The 13,053-nt window shown below is 46.7% G+C and overlaps 1 protein-coding gene and 1 pseudogene across 1 annotated transcript; one reads left to right on the forward strand and one right to left on the reverse strand.

Annotated features, from left to right (window-relative positions):
• Nucleotides 1–136: 136 nt before the first annotated feature.
• LOC106574196 (vesicle-associated membrane protein 1) lies at nt 137–8,677 on the forward strand. The gene is made up of 5 exons (XM_014149866.2): nt 137–951; nt 2,946–3,096; nt 4,359–4,517; nt 5,730–5,781; nt 6,577–8,677. Coding segments are annotated over exons 1-5 (381 nt in total). The 5' UTR covers nt 137–949; the 3' UTR covers nt 6,594–8,677.
• Nucleotides 8,678–8,960: 283 nt separating this feature from the next.
• On the reverse strand, nt 8,961–11,638 carry LOC106574190 (tapasin-related protein-like; annotated as a pseudogene).
• Nucleotides 11,639–13,053: the final 1,415 nt, after the last annotated feature.

Below are 13,053 nucleotides of genomic sequence, written 5' to 3' on the forward strand. Positions count from 1 at the left end.
CCGGGGGGAGGGGGGGTCAACGTTCTGTACCAAGCAATGTACCGCAGTGTCGTCCTGCCGCCCTATCCGACACAGAGAAAACTGCAGTACTGCAAAGTGTGGAGAGAGAGAGGGGAGCGCGAGAAAGAGGAGGAGGGGGGGGGCTGGGAAAGAGGTACCGCACCATCGTTATGAGTCCAACTGGAGAGAGAGAAGGGAAGGGGAGCGACGCATTATTGCAGTATAGTGCCATCACACAAACACACTAACGAAATTAGCGCACTAACCCATAAACCGACACACACAGATACGCTTCCACACACTCGCCGGGAGAGGGGCAACAACGGCGGTGTTAGATAATTCAGAAATTAGACCACCGGAAAATAGTGAAATTATATAATTGGGTCATGTAAAGGAACATGAAATCAGTTGTGTTTAGCTTTTGAAGGGGAACGTGCAACCTAAACCATTGTTGTGATTTTGAGCATCTCGACTCAGCATTTTTGGAATATCACGACTTCTCTTGCATAGATTTATTATCTAAAGAAATTCGGCAAGCATCCTTGGATTTATTACTCTTATGGATTTTACGAACTGAAATTGAGAATCTGTGCATATTCACTTTCAACCTCTGGTTCCGTTGCCTTTCTTCGAGTGAATTATTACCCGACGCTTGCCTGGGTATTGCGGTACTTTGGGGATGACTTGCGGTGCAAAAGCATTGCTTTGAAATTACTGCACCAGCTTCTGCATCCGTTTGTTATTAACGCATCAACTTAATCAGTCGAGTCTCTGAGGTTCTGGACATCTTTGGACGAAGGCAGAGATTTTTCCCATAGCTTTTTTGTGATTTCGCTTTTTCATTTTTTTTACTTCAGACCCTTCGCCCTTCGTCTCTCGCGCTCTCTCTCGCCCCCCCTCCCCCCACCGCTCACTGACAGTGAGTCAGTTCCAAGCAGCTGCATAGAAGATGTGAGTATCGATGCAGGGCTTCCTATTTTTTACTTATTCTATTCATTTTTTCTATTCACTAAACATGATTTCTTCTAATATGTTGAGTATTTATATCATGTTGTCAGGCTCTTTCTTTGCTCTATTGATTTGTTCTAGCTTAATGTATTTTGCTGACGCAAGTCTTTTTCCCGTCACAGCAGCTCTGAATAATGGATGTCGTCTACTGTAGTTGATTACCCTCTGTCCTCTTCTGGGCTTCAAAAGAAAATCATTTTTTGAATGATTATTTTGATTAATAATTGGCTTATTTCAGCTGAAATTATGTTTTCTTTCTTTATACTATGGGGTTTGAACCTTTCTTTATACTATGGGGTTCTAGGGACTTCCAGGTTATCAAATGTCTGTGAAGTATTAGAAAATCAATATCAATGTGAACTGATTGGTCTGAGCTGAGGCTAAGACTGTGCAGGATGTTTGTCTTCTTCTCCTGTTACAGTAGGAAATACAGTAGGGTACTACGCATGACATCTGGGGTGAGACTGTCCTGCACCTGCAGTATAGAACAAGTTCATGCCTTTCAAATGATGGCTATATTCTTCATGGAATGGTTGCCTGTACTGTATATTTGACTAATTTCAATAGTCTGAGTCAGGACCAACACCACCCTCTCACCCCTCCCCTTTCCCTCACCACCCCTCCTCCCCCTCTCTTTACCCTTCTGAACCAAATTAGTTGTTTTTGCCCCATCTTTTAACCCTTCTTCCTTTTCTCTCTATTCTCTCCTTTTATTCCCTTTCTCCTTATCCCTCTCTCTTAATCTTCCTCTTCTCTCCAATCTCTCCTGTTCACCATCTCTACAGCCTCCCCTTACTTTTCTTTTGGCCTTTCCTCTCATCCTCTTCTTCTTATCTCCATCTTGCTTAATCTGACTCTCTCTCTCTCTCTGTCTGTCTCTCTCTCCCCTCTCTCTTTCTCTCTCTCTCTCTCTCTCTCTCTCTCTCTCTCTCTCTCTCTCTCTCTCTCTCTCTCTCTCTCTCTCTCTCTCTCTCTCTCTCTCTCTCTCTCTCTCTCTCTCTCTCTCTCTCTCTCTCTCTCTCTCTCTCTCTCTCTCTCACTCTCTCTCTCTCTCTCTCTCTCTCTCTCTCTCTCTCTCTCTCTCTCTCTCCCCCTCTCTCTCTCTCTTTCGCTCTCTCTCTCTCCCCCTCTCTCTCTCTCTCTCTCTCTCTCGCTCTCTCTTTCTGTCTCTCTCTCCCCCTCTCTCTCTCTCGCTGTCTCTTTCTGTCTCTCTCTCCCCCTCTCTCTCTCTCGCTGTCTCTTTCTGTCTCTCTCTCCCCCCTCTCTCTCTCTCGCTGTCTCAGGGAGGCATCTATCCCATGTACAACTCTGACTTTATCCCCTTTATTCTCCTCACCAACAGCTTTTCTCCTTTCTGTACCTCATCATTCATCTTGCTAATGCATCGCATTAGTGAAAACCGAGACTGTTCTCAGGGCATTCTCCCAATATTCTATGAAAAGTCACTTCTGTTAGTCAAAACCGGCAGACCTGCCCCGAGAACAGTCTTGGTTTGCGATACAGCCTCCCCAATACACTTCCTCTCCCTCTTCCCCTCTCTTGCTTCCAATTCCTTCCTTTAGCTCATATCCCTTATTTCCTCCTCCTCCTCCTCTTTCCCCTCTCCACGATTTACCTGCCCTTCTGTGTTTTTGAACTTTTAATCTGAATGTCTTTTATCACTGAGTACTGTTATCAAGGCTTATTTTTTTAAGTTTGAGTTACAACACCTCTAAAATGCAATTGTTTCAGCTTGACTGCTAAATGTAAAATGTCCTCCTCCTCCCCTTCCCCCTCTCCCTCACATCTGTCTCTTCTCTTCTTCCCCCGTTTCTTAATCTCCCCATTTATTTGTCTTACCCTTTCTCATCTCTCTCTTCCCGTCTCCCTCCTTCCCCCGCCTATCCCTCGCTTTCCCTTCTCCTCTCCGTCCCTTCCTCCCTCTCTCCCCTTCCCAGGTCTGCCCCAGATGCTGCTCCCCCAGCTGGACCTCCCGGAGCCCCAGGGGCCCCAGGAGCAGATGGAGCCCCAGGTGGAGGGCCCCCACCCCCTCCTCCCAACACCTCCAGCAACCGCAGGCTACAACAGACACAGGCCCAAGTGGAGGAGGTGAGCTAGTGTGACACGCACGTACAGTACAAACCAACCTGCTCCAGGCTTCGATACCATGCTCCTAACAGTACTCCCACTCGTGCCAAACCATACAGTACAACATTTGAAACTACAGCAAGTAGCTAGATTGTCAATCTGGGATTGACGTCACAGTGTGAGACAACTAGCAGCAATTAGGCCAGATCTCTGCTGCATTTCCAGTTGCTCCCTGCTCTCTGCACTCATTCACTCTCCTTGGTGTAAGCAATAGCGCCACCTAGTTTCCCCCATTTTGCTTTCATTTATCCAATTCAATGAAATAGGGGAAGGGAGGGAATGAGGGCAGAAGTAAAGGAGCAACCTTCTGGAATGAAATGCGGTCATGAGTCAAGCTGAAGAAACAGAGCTGACATTCTTTGATTGTTGGGAAATCTAAAAATAGATCAGCATAGTCTACTCTACTCTACTCTACTCTACTCTACTCTACTCTACTCTACTCTACTCTACATTGCAGTTTGATTTGTTTTATGACTTATGTCATTAATGTTTTGTCTATGCAGTCTTCATCAGGGTGTGGCTTTCTGGGATCAACATGATATTGAATCAACCTGACATCATGAATTTGTCATTTTATTGCTGTGTGTTTGTGGTGTGTGCATAATGAATGAAGCGCTGAGAAATGTTGTAACAACTATTCCAAAATACAATACCCAAGATATCAATGTGGCTAGCATACGATACAACATGGCTAGCATACAATACAACATGGCTAGCATACAATACAACATGGCTAGCATACGATACAACATGGCTAGCATACAATACAACATGGCTAGCATACGATACAACATGGCTAGCATACAATACAATATGGCTAGCATACGATACAAACTTATGTTAGCTATTAACATGAAGAAAATAACATGGTTGATCAATTTATCTTAGTAATGGACTGCACTGCAGCTTGGGAATGGTTTCATGCTGTATTAAATTGTGTGATGTAGGCTTCTATGGCTCGAGCTGTCAGTAAATTCCTGTCCTCCTCTCTCCTCTCCTCCTCTTCTCTTCCCTCCTTCTCTCCTCCTCTCCTCTCCTCTCCTCTCCTCTCCTCTCCTCTCCTCTCCTCTCCTCTCCTCTCCTCTCCTCTCCTCTCCTCTCCTCTCCTCTCCTCTCCTCTCCTCTCCTCTCCTCTCCTCTCCTCTCCTCTCCTCTCCTCTCCTCTCCTCTTCTCTTCTCTTCCCTCCTCCTCTCCTCTACCCACCTCCCCCTCTCCTCTCCAGGTGGTGGATATTATGCGGGTGAATGTGGACAAGGTTCTGGAGAGGGACCAGAAGCTGTCGGAGCTGGATGACAGAGCAGATGCTCTCCAGGCTGGGGCCTCCCAGTTCGAGAGCTGTGCAGCCAAACTAAAGAGCAAATACTGGTGGAAAAACGCAAAGGTAATGACAGTGATCAATGATTATATTGTCATTCACATTAGCAGACACTTTCCTCCAAAAGGTCTTCAGGTTAGCATATTCAGGAGAATTGCAAGGTAATAGTAATATTGATAATGATTGTAATATGGTTATTTAGCCAACTCTTTCTATCCAAAGTGACAGTGTACTGTCATATATTCAAGTTAACATATATATCCAGTGTACTGTATGTGGCCCATGGGGGAATCATTCAGATCCACAACTGTGGTGGTGTTGCAACGCCAGTACCACGCTCCACCAACCAGTACCACGCTCTACCAACCAGTACCATGCTCCACCAACCAGTACCACGCTCCACCAACCAGTACCACGCTCCACCAACCAGTACCACGCTCCACCAACCAGTACCACGCTCCAACAACCAGTACCACGCTCCACCAACCAGTACCACGCTCCACCAACCAGTACCACGCTCCACCAACCAGTACCACACTCTACCAACCAGTACCACGCTCCACCAACCAGTACCATGCTCCACCAACCAGTACCACGCTCCACCAACCAGTACCACGCTCCACCAACCAGTACCACGCTCCACCAACCAGTACCACGCTCCACCAACCAGTACCATGCTCCACCAACCAGTACCACGCTCCACCAACCAGTACCACGCTCCACCAACCAGTACCACGCTCCACCAACCAGTTCCATGCTCCACCAACCAGTACCATGCTCCACCAACCAGTACCACGCTCCACCAACCAGTACCACGCTCCACCAACCAACTGAGCCATGGAGGTGCAGGGCGCTAAGGCGGACACACAGCGTCTGTCCCTGGAACGCTGTCACCCACCTTTCCCGTGTACTAATCCCCTAATTAGCGTCTGTGGGCGGGAGGAGTGGCGCTCCGGGGAATGGGGAAATAGGGAGGCTCTCACTGCAGAGGTTTCTCTACATGCAGTTATTCTTATTAATTGCATAGCAATAGCACCAAAAATACACTGACAAGGGAGTGTGATGAAATTTTACGCTCTGCTTTGTGTTTGTCATCGTGCTGGGTTGGTGTTGTGTGTGTTTTTTTGGTCAGCAGGACTAACGTTAATCCGCAGCGACTTCACCCCTGAATCCAAAAACACATGTTGAATCATCCTGAGGAAAATCTATCAGGTTTATTAACTAGAAGAATAGAAGAATAAAGAAAGCCTTTAATTCTCCATTTGCTTTTCTTTCTAGATGATGATCATTATGGGTATCATTGGAGTTCTTGTGGTCGGAGTCCTTTTCTGTAAGTACCATTATTCACTTTCCCCTATTACCATTCATTGATACCCACTCACATGTAGTCAGTTAGAGGGTTTCTTCACGTCTTTTAAACTTCATTTGGAAATTTCTTAGCATATGAATTATTGTGCAGATGATTAAATGAATGTCCATACTTCTGTATCGCATTAGCGGATACTCACACTGCTCTCAGGGCAGGTCTGCCGGTTTTGATTAGCAGAAGTGACTTTTCGTAGCTGTTTAGGAGAATTAACGTGGCAGGCTAGGAGAATTAGGTTAAAGTTAGGAAAATGGTTAGGGTTAGCTAAAATGCTGCAACCAGACCTGTCCAGAGAACAGTCTTGGTTTCCACTAATGCAATTCTGTATCCATGCTAGTCAAGTGCAGTAGATGTTAAGGCGAAGGCCACAACTATAATCAGTGTGCACTTATAACAGGCCCAGGTCTGGCCTGCTCTGACCGTCTCCTAGTGCCTACTCTATAGTATGCCAATAATTCATGACAACTTATTACAGTAAATGATTGAAACAGTATAAGGCCTCTGTTACCAGTCATTCAGTAGAAACAACACATGTGTAGATGTAGCCCACTGAATGCAAAGATCATTATTTAGCTGTAAACACATTGTTAGATGTATCTTCAGTTTGTGATTTAGGAAGCCATAAATCTGCTGACCCAATTATTGAATGGTCTCTCTCTCCCTCTTTCTCTTTCTCCCTATCCCCCGCTCTCTCCCCTTTATATCTCCCTCTCTCTCTCCCCCTCTCTCTCTCCCCCTTCCTCTCCATCTTTCTCATAGTGTACTTCTTCTATTGAGTAATCCCAGCGTGGCAGGACACAGACATGAGAGTGAAATAGAAGAGAAGAAGAAAACAAAATCGACACAAATCCAAACTCCAGTCCCGCCCCCTTTCCTCCACACCAGGTCTTCCATCTAGCACGTAAACATAACGCTATTGTGTAGATGTTGTTGCTCTCTTTTCTCTTCGTCCTCCTGCCCTGCCCTTCCCTTCTCTTTGATCCATCTTTCTTCCTCTGTTTTGGCGTGCTGTCTCACTCACTCTCTCCTGCCTCTGCGTCTCATACATTATTGAAGTGTGCAGTAGGGAAAGAGAGAGCGAGAGAGCAGGAAGGAATGAAAGAGGGAGGAGATAAGAAACCCCTTGTGACACAGGGACAGAGAGGGCTGGAGCATACTGTAGGGAAAGAGAGAGAGAGAGAAAGCAGGAAGAAGTGAAAGAGAGAGAGAGAGCATGGAGAGAGAGAGAGGGAGTGTAAGGAGAGAGCAGCAGAGAAGCAGTTCTTTCTATCCAGATACGCCAACGCTTGTTCGTGTTACCTTTTGGAGAGCGTACCACATTTGTAAATTGATACTGACATACAGTACCTAACAACCCCTCCTGATCCCCTACCTCATACCACTACCATTATTAACACTACTTACTAATACAAGGTCATGGTTAAGATTATGATCATTTTGTCGTGTGTGTGTGTGTGTGTGTGTGTGTGTACTTGTGATCCAAATCAGTGTAGCCAGTAGCTTTTTCCAGGTTTAGTTGATGTAGGCCTTGACTGGCATTCCTGCCTTTTCCTTTACCTCCCTCTTTCTCTCACTCACCGACTGTGGTGTTTAAGAGAGAGATAGAGAGAGGACAAGAAAAGACAGGAAGGATACTGGAAAAAACAGAAACGACTTTTGGGACACTGACTTTTAGTATATCTTTATTCTTGTACCACAGACAGACAGACGGACAGTTAGCTAGATTGACATTGACAGACAGAAAAAAGACAATCTGTACCTACATAGAGTATTCTTTCAGGAGTGCAGACAAAGGTCTATACAGTATTAACTCTCGACACACCTAAAGGTAGGTCTGTGTAATAAAACATAGCACATTTGCATAGTACATTTTTGATTGATTAGTGAGCAGCTTTACTGTGTTGTGGTTGTGTTCAGACACTCTTGTACGTTCTAGTAGAGAGGGTACAGGGTTAGGGAGGAATGGTTCAATAGACTGTCCCCTATCTGGAGAGGACATAACCAAATAACCCCCCAAATAACCCACTCCCTGCCCATCAAACCAACAAAAACACACACACTGTTACCTACAGTAGCCAATACGCTGTTACCTACAGTAGCCAATAGGCTGTTACCTACAGTAGCCAATAGGCTGTTACCTACAGTAGCCAATAGGCCCAATGGAAGTAGTATTTGTGTCTTACTTGACTTGCATGGCAGACGATGTCCATAGTTTTGCCTATTTGTGTGACCTATGTATCTGCCATTTCTGAAACTAACTGCCGATTGTACATTTATTTTGTTTGGTTTAGTGGTTTTCAGGACCTGTGTATAGGCTACTGTAGCTATGCGCTCAATTAATAACTCATGCGTATGCAATGTAATGAAGCTCAAGAGTTTGCCAAATTTTTCTTGCTCACGTGCTTTCAAAATAACTATTACTCGACCAGAGAACAATGGTTGCTACAGTAGTATTCTGTCGGGGGAAAAACTAAAACCATAATACCGTACAAGTAGTACTATAAAGTACTTCATCTTTGCCAGACTACTGCTCCTGAAAATGTGTTTTTTAGTTCGTTTATATTTTACTTTTGGTGTTGGATATTCCAGAAAATATAATTTTCCTCTCAATGGTTGATAAAGAGGGACTGTTTGACACATTGTAAAACAAAATATGAAAAGTAGCTATGTGTAAATTACATTTATGAATGAAAATAGTGGTGATTACTCAAAACAATGATCTAATAATATTGTGCAATAATATTATTAGGTAAAGAAATTATACAACATGATAATACTGCGAGAGATACAACTGGATCATGAGAATTCTTTAAACGCATGCTTACCACTTGATGCTAATAAAGAAAATCATCAACATTAATGTGTTTATCATTGAAGTGAAAATGAACAGGTATAATACCACACCGTCTCTCCAGATTCAGAGAACAACACCAATGATACTATTAAAGAAAACATTTATTTGAAGAAAATTTACAACTGTTTATAGTACAACAGTAATTCACATTACAGCAACTCTTAAGATATTGGTTTTCAACAGCTTCAGGTACTGTGCCTCTGCGACCCTGAAAGAATCCAGGTCTGTGAATTAGGTTGGAAGAAAAATGTATTATTTGTCTGTTTGGACAGAAATTTGCTTTGCATCTCTAGGCTACTGTTGTCTTACTACAAACAATGGTTAAAAATACAAGGAGGTCCATATGGAGCATGGGGAACTTACCCATCACTTGGTAGAAGAACAGAACGGTGATAACCAGAAAACCCAGGACCATCCAGTAGGAATCTGTAACAACAGGGAACAGTTTGGACTAATATGAATGGACACCATTTTGTTTCTGCTCAGGTTCTCCCAATGACTCACAGTCAACAGGCACCCAACAGGAGAAAACATTCAGCAAAAGAGCAGTATCTGAACCTGCCTGATAAGAACACTCTATTTTAGTTGTCCATTCATGCCTAATGAACGTGACCCATTAGCAATGCTGATGTGCACCTAATTTCCTATTGTCCTCTCACGCCTGTGTCTGTAGCAGCCTACCTGGCTCAGGTGTCTCTACTGTCAGGCTGAGGGAGAGGGGTGTGTCCAGGGCCGGGTGGGTCACTCTGCAGGTGGCCGTGGTTCCAGTGGGGAAGGTGGAGGGGTGCAGGGTGAGGTGGGAGGAGATGGACATGGTCCTGTCGCTGTGCTGCCGATGGCTGGAGAGAGACACCTGGTCTGATAGGACGCTAGGCTCTGAGTCTGTAGAGGAGACGGAGAACCACTCCATCTGAGAGAGAAGAGTCTCAGTATAGTGTCTAATATTTAGGATACCCATATTATAAGTGCTGTATGATGACCTACCAATGAAAAAAAAAAAATGTATGAAATGTATGCATTCACTACTGTAAGTCGCTCTGGATAAGAGCGTCTGCTAAAATGACAAAAAAAAAAAGTAAATCTTCTGATTTCATTAGATGTATGATCACTGTGTGCTTGTGTGCTAATCACTTTGAAACAGTGGTATCTGTGAATATGAATGACTGGATATTTCATTGGTCGACCGCACCAGACACACACCTGGACATCCAGAGGGTAGTAGTTCTTGCAGTGGCAGCTCAGTTTCTGGGGCAACTCATCCCGAAATACCAGCTTCTCCTCAGAGAGAGAAACACGAGGAGGTTCTGAAGACAGAGAGACTTCGTATTTAGATGTGAATAGTGTGCACACTATGTCACACATGACATAGACACCTAATGTAATAAACACATGTTCATATGTGTAGAGAAATAATGTACATTTTAGTCATTTAGCAGACACTCTTATCCAGAGCAACTTACAGGAGCAATTTGGGTTAAGTGCCTTGCTTAATAAGGGATTTTCCACATTTTTGTCGCTGACATTCAAACCAGCAACCTTTCGGTTACTGTACCAACGCTCTTAACCACTAGGCTACCTGCTCCCTATGTAAAGAGACAATCAATCACAAGTGTTCTTAGAGGGACTCACGTGTGACGTGTAGCTGTATGACCTGCTGGGCCTGGTAGTCCAGTGCTGACGGTGCAGATGTAGGTCCCCTCGTCAGATACCTTCAGTCTGGCCAGAGTCAGAGACGCATTACCCTGCCCCACGAGCAGGGCGGCATCCACGCTCGAACCCTCCCTCTCCACGTGTACCGGAGGAGGAAAAAACGATGTGAAACAGAGTATGATGAGGTGAAAATTAGGTCCAATTCTCATTGTAATCATTCAGTAAACCTCTGGGTTCCTAGCTATGACAGCAATAAGACGTGTATTTTCCGTCTCTGGGTGGATAATAAAGTTACAATGTTGACCATAACGGTCCAAATGCACTCATCCAACACTTATAGCACCATCATAACTACTTAAATAATGCCTTTATTCTCTCACCTGCTGACCCCTCCTCTGCCTCCGTTTGCCCTGCCCTAATATCCAGCACTTTCCTCCCACTTCCTCTGTGCCGCCACTCAAGCCCCAGCTCCTGCCCTGGGGGTGGGGCCTGCTGCCTAAAGCCACAGTCCAGGAAGGCCACGCCCCCTAGAGGAGCGGAGTGGGACTCTGAGCGAGAGAACACCAGGACAACCACTGGGGAAAACAGGGGAGAGAGAGAAAGAAGGGATTATGGAGAAAGAAGCAAGTGAAAAGTAGAGAAAGTGCAAAGTACTAGATAAAGAAAGAGGGGTGATGAGAGAAGAGGCGGGGGTGAGAGAATGAGAGAGAGTAACAGTGTTATACATCATTACAATATGACCCGTCTACTCTACGACAGGCATACTACCAGAGCATTATAATAACCTCCTTGTCTCTGTCACGTCCTGACCAGTAAAAGGGGTCATTTGTCATTGTAGTATGGTCAGGGCGTGGCAGGGGGTGTTGTTTTTGTGTGTTTTGGGGTTGGTTTGTGTTTCATGGGGATTTGTTCTAGTTTTTATTTTCTATGTTAATTTTCTATGTGTGGCCGAGTATGGTTTCCAATCAGAGGCAGGTGTCTTTCGTTGTCTCTGATTGGAGGCCATACTTAGGCAGCCTGTTTTTTCCTGTGGGTTGTGGGTGGTTGTTTTCTGTATAGCCGTGTGCCTTACGGAACTGTTTTTGTCGTTTGTTTATTTTGTTTGAGTGTTCTCTCTAAAATAAAGAAATAAGATGAGCACTATACTCGCTGCGCCTTGGTCTAATACTTCCGACAGCTATGACAGAACCACCCACCAAAGAAGGACCAAGCAGCGGAAGAAGGAGCAGCATGAGGAATGGACATGGGAGCAGATACTGGACGGCAAGGGATCCTGGATATGGGAGGATATCCAGAAGGGATGGAATCACCGTCCATGGGAAGAAGTGGAGGCAGCAAGAGCAGAGCGGCGACGAGAGGAGGCTCTAAATGCACCTGAAGGCAAGACGGAGAGGCAGCCCCAAATTGTTTTGGGGGGGGGGGGCACAAGGGGAGTTGGGCAGGGTCAGGATGGAGTCCTGAGACAACTTCCCGGGCTTACTATGAGGAGCAAGTGATGGAGCAGACACCGTATTTTGCGGTGACGCGCACTGTGTCGTCAGGGCGCATACAAAGGCCGGTGCGAACTGTGCCCGCACCCCGCAGTGATCGAGCGGAGTTGAGTATCCAGCCAGGGCGGTTTGTGCAGGCCGTGCGCTCCAGACCTCCAGTGCGCCTCCAAGACCCAGTGGACCCTGTGCCTGCTCCGCGCACTCTACCTCCAGTGCGCCACCATAGCCCAGTACGCCCTGTTCCTGCTCCCTGCACTAGCCTGAAGGTGTGTGTGACTAGCCTGGCGCCTCCTATGCCAGCCCCACGAAGCAGACCTCCAGTGCCACCATAGCCCGGTAAGGCCGGTGCCTGCTGTGAGCACGCGGTCCGAAGTACGTCTCCCCAGTCCGGTGAGACCAGTTCCAGAGCCCCGAAGGAAGCCTCTAATGATGGTCAATGGTCCGACGTCTCCAGCGATAATCTATGGCATGAAGCCTCCAGTGATGATCCATGGCCCGGAGCCTCCAGTGATGATCCATGGCACAAAGCCTCCAGTGATTATCCATGACACGGAACCAGTAGTGATGACCCATGGCACAGAGCCTGCAGCGAAGGTCCCCAGTCTGGAACCTACAGAGACGCTCTTCAGCGCGGAGCCTCCAGCGACGTTCCTCAGCCCGGAGCCTCCAGCGACGCTCCCCATTCCGGAGCCTCCAGCGATGCCCCCTAGTCCGGAGCCTCCAGCGACGCCTCCCAGTCCGGAGCCTCCAGCGACGCCTCCCAGTCCGGAGCCTCCAGCGACGCCTCCCAGTCCGGAGCCTCCAGCGACGCCTCCCATTCAGGAGCCTCCAGCGGTGGTCTGCAACCCAGAGCCTTCAGCGGTGGTCTGCAGCCAAGAGCCTTCAGCGGTGGTCTGCAGCCTAGAGCCTTCAGCGGTGGTCTGCAGCCCAGAGTCTTCAGCAACGGTCTACAGCCCAGAGCCTCCAGCGGAGGTCGGCAGCGCAGAACGGGAGCTACGCCCGGAGCCAGAGCCACCTCCGTAGTGGGAGGATTGGCGAAGGAGGGGTGTAGCACAGGAACCGTCGTTGACGGTGGCCACCCTCCCTACCCTCCCTTTAGGTTTGGGGTTGTTTTTGTGGGGTTTTTGTTTTGAGGTGCAGTCGGGGTCTGCATCTTTGGGGGGGGGTACTGTCACGTCCTGACCAGTAAAAGGGGTCATTTGTCATTGTAGTATGGTCAGGGCGTGGCAGGGTGTGTTGTTT

This window comes from Salmo salar, chromosome ssa02 (genome assembly GCF_905237065.1).
Source record: "Salmo salar chromosome ssa02, Ssal_v3.1, whole genome shotgun sequence".
NCBI lineage: Eukaryota > Metazoa > Chordata > Actinopteri > Salmoniformes > Salmonidae > Salmo > Salmo salar.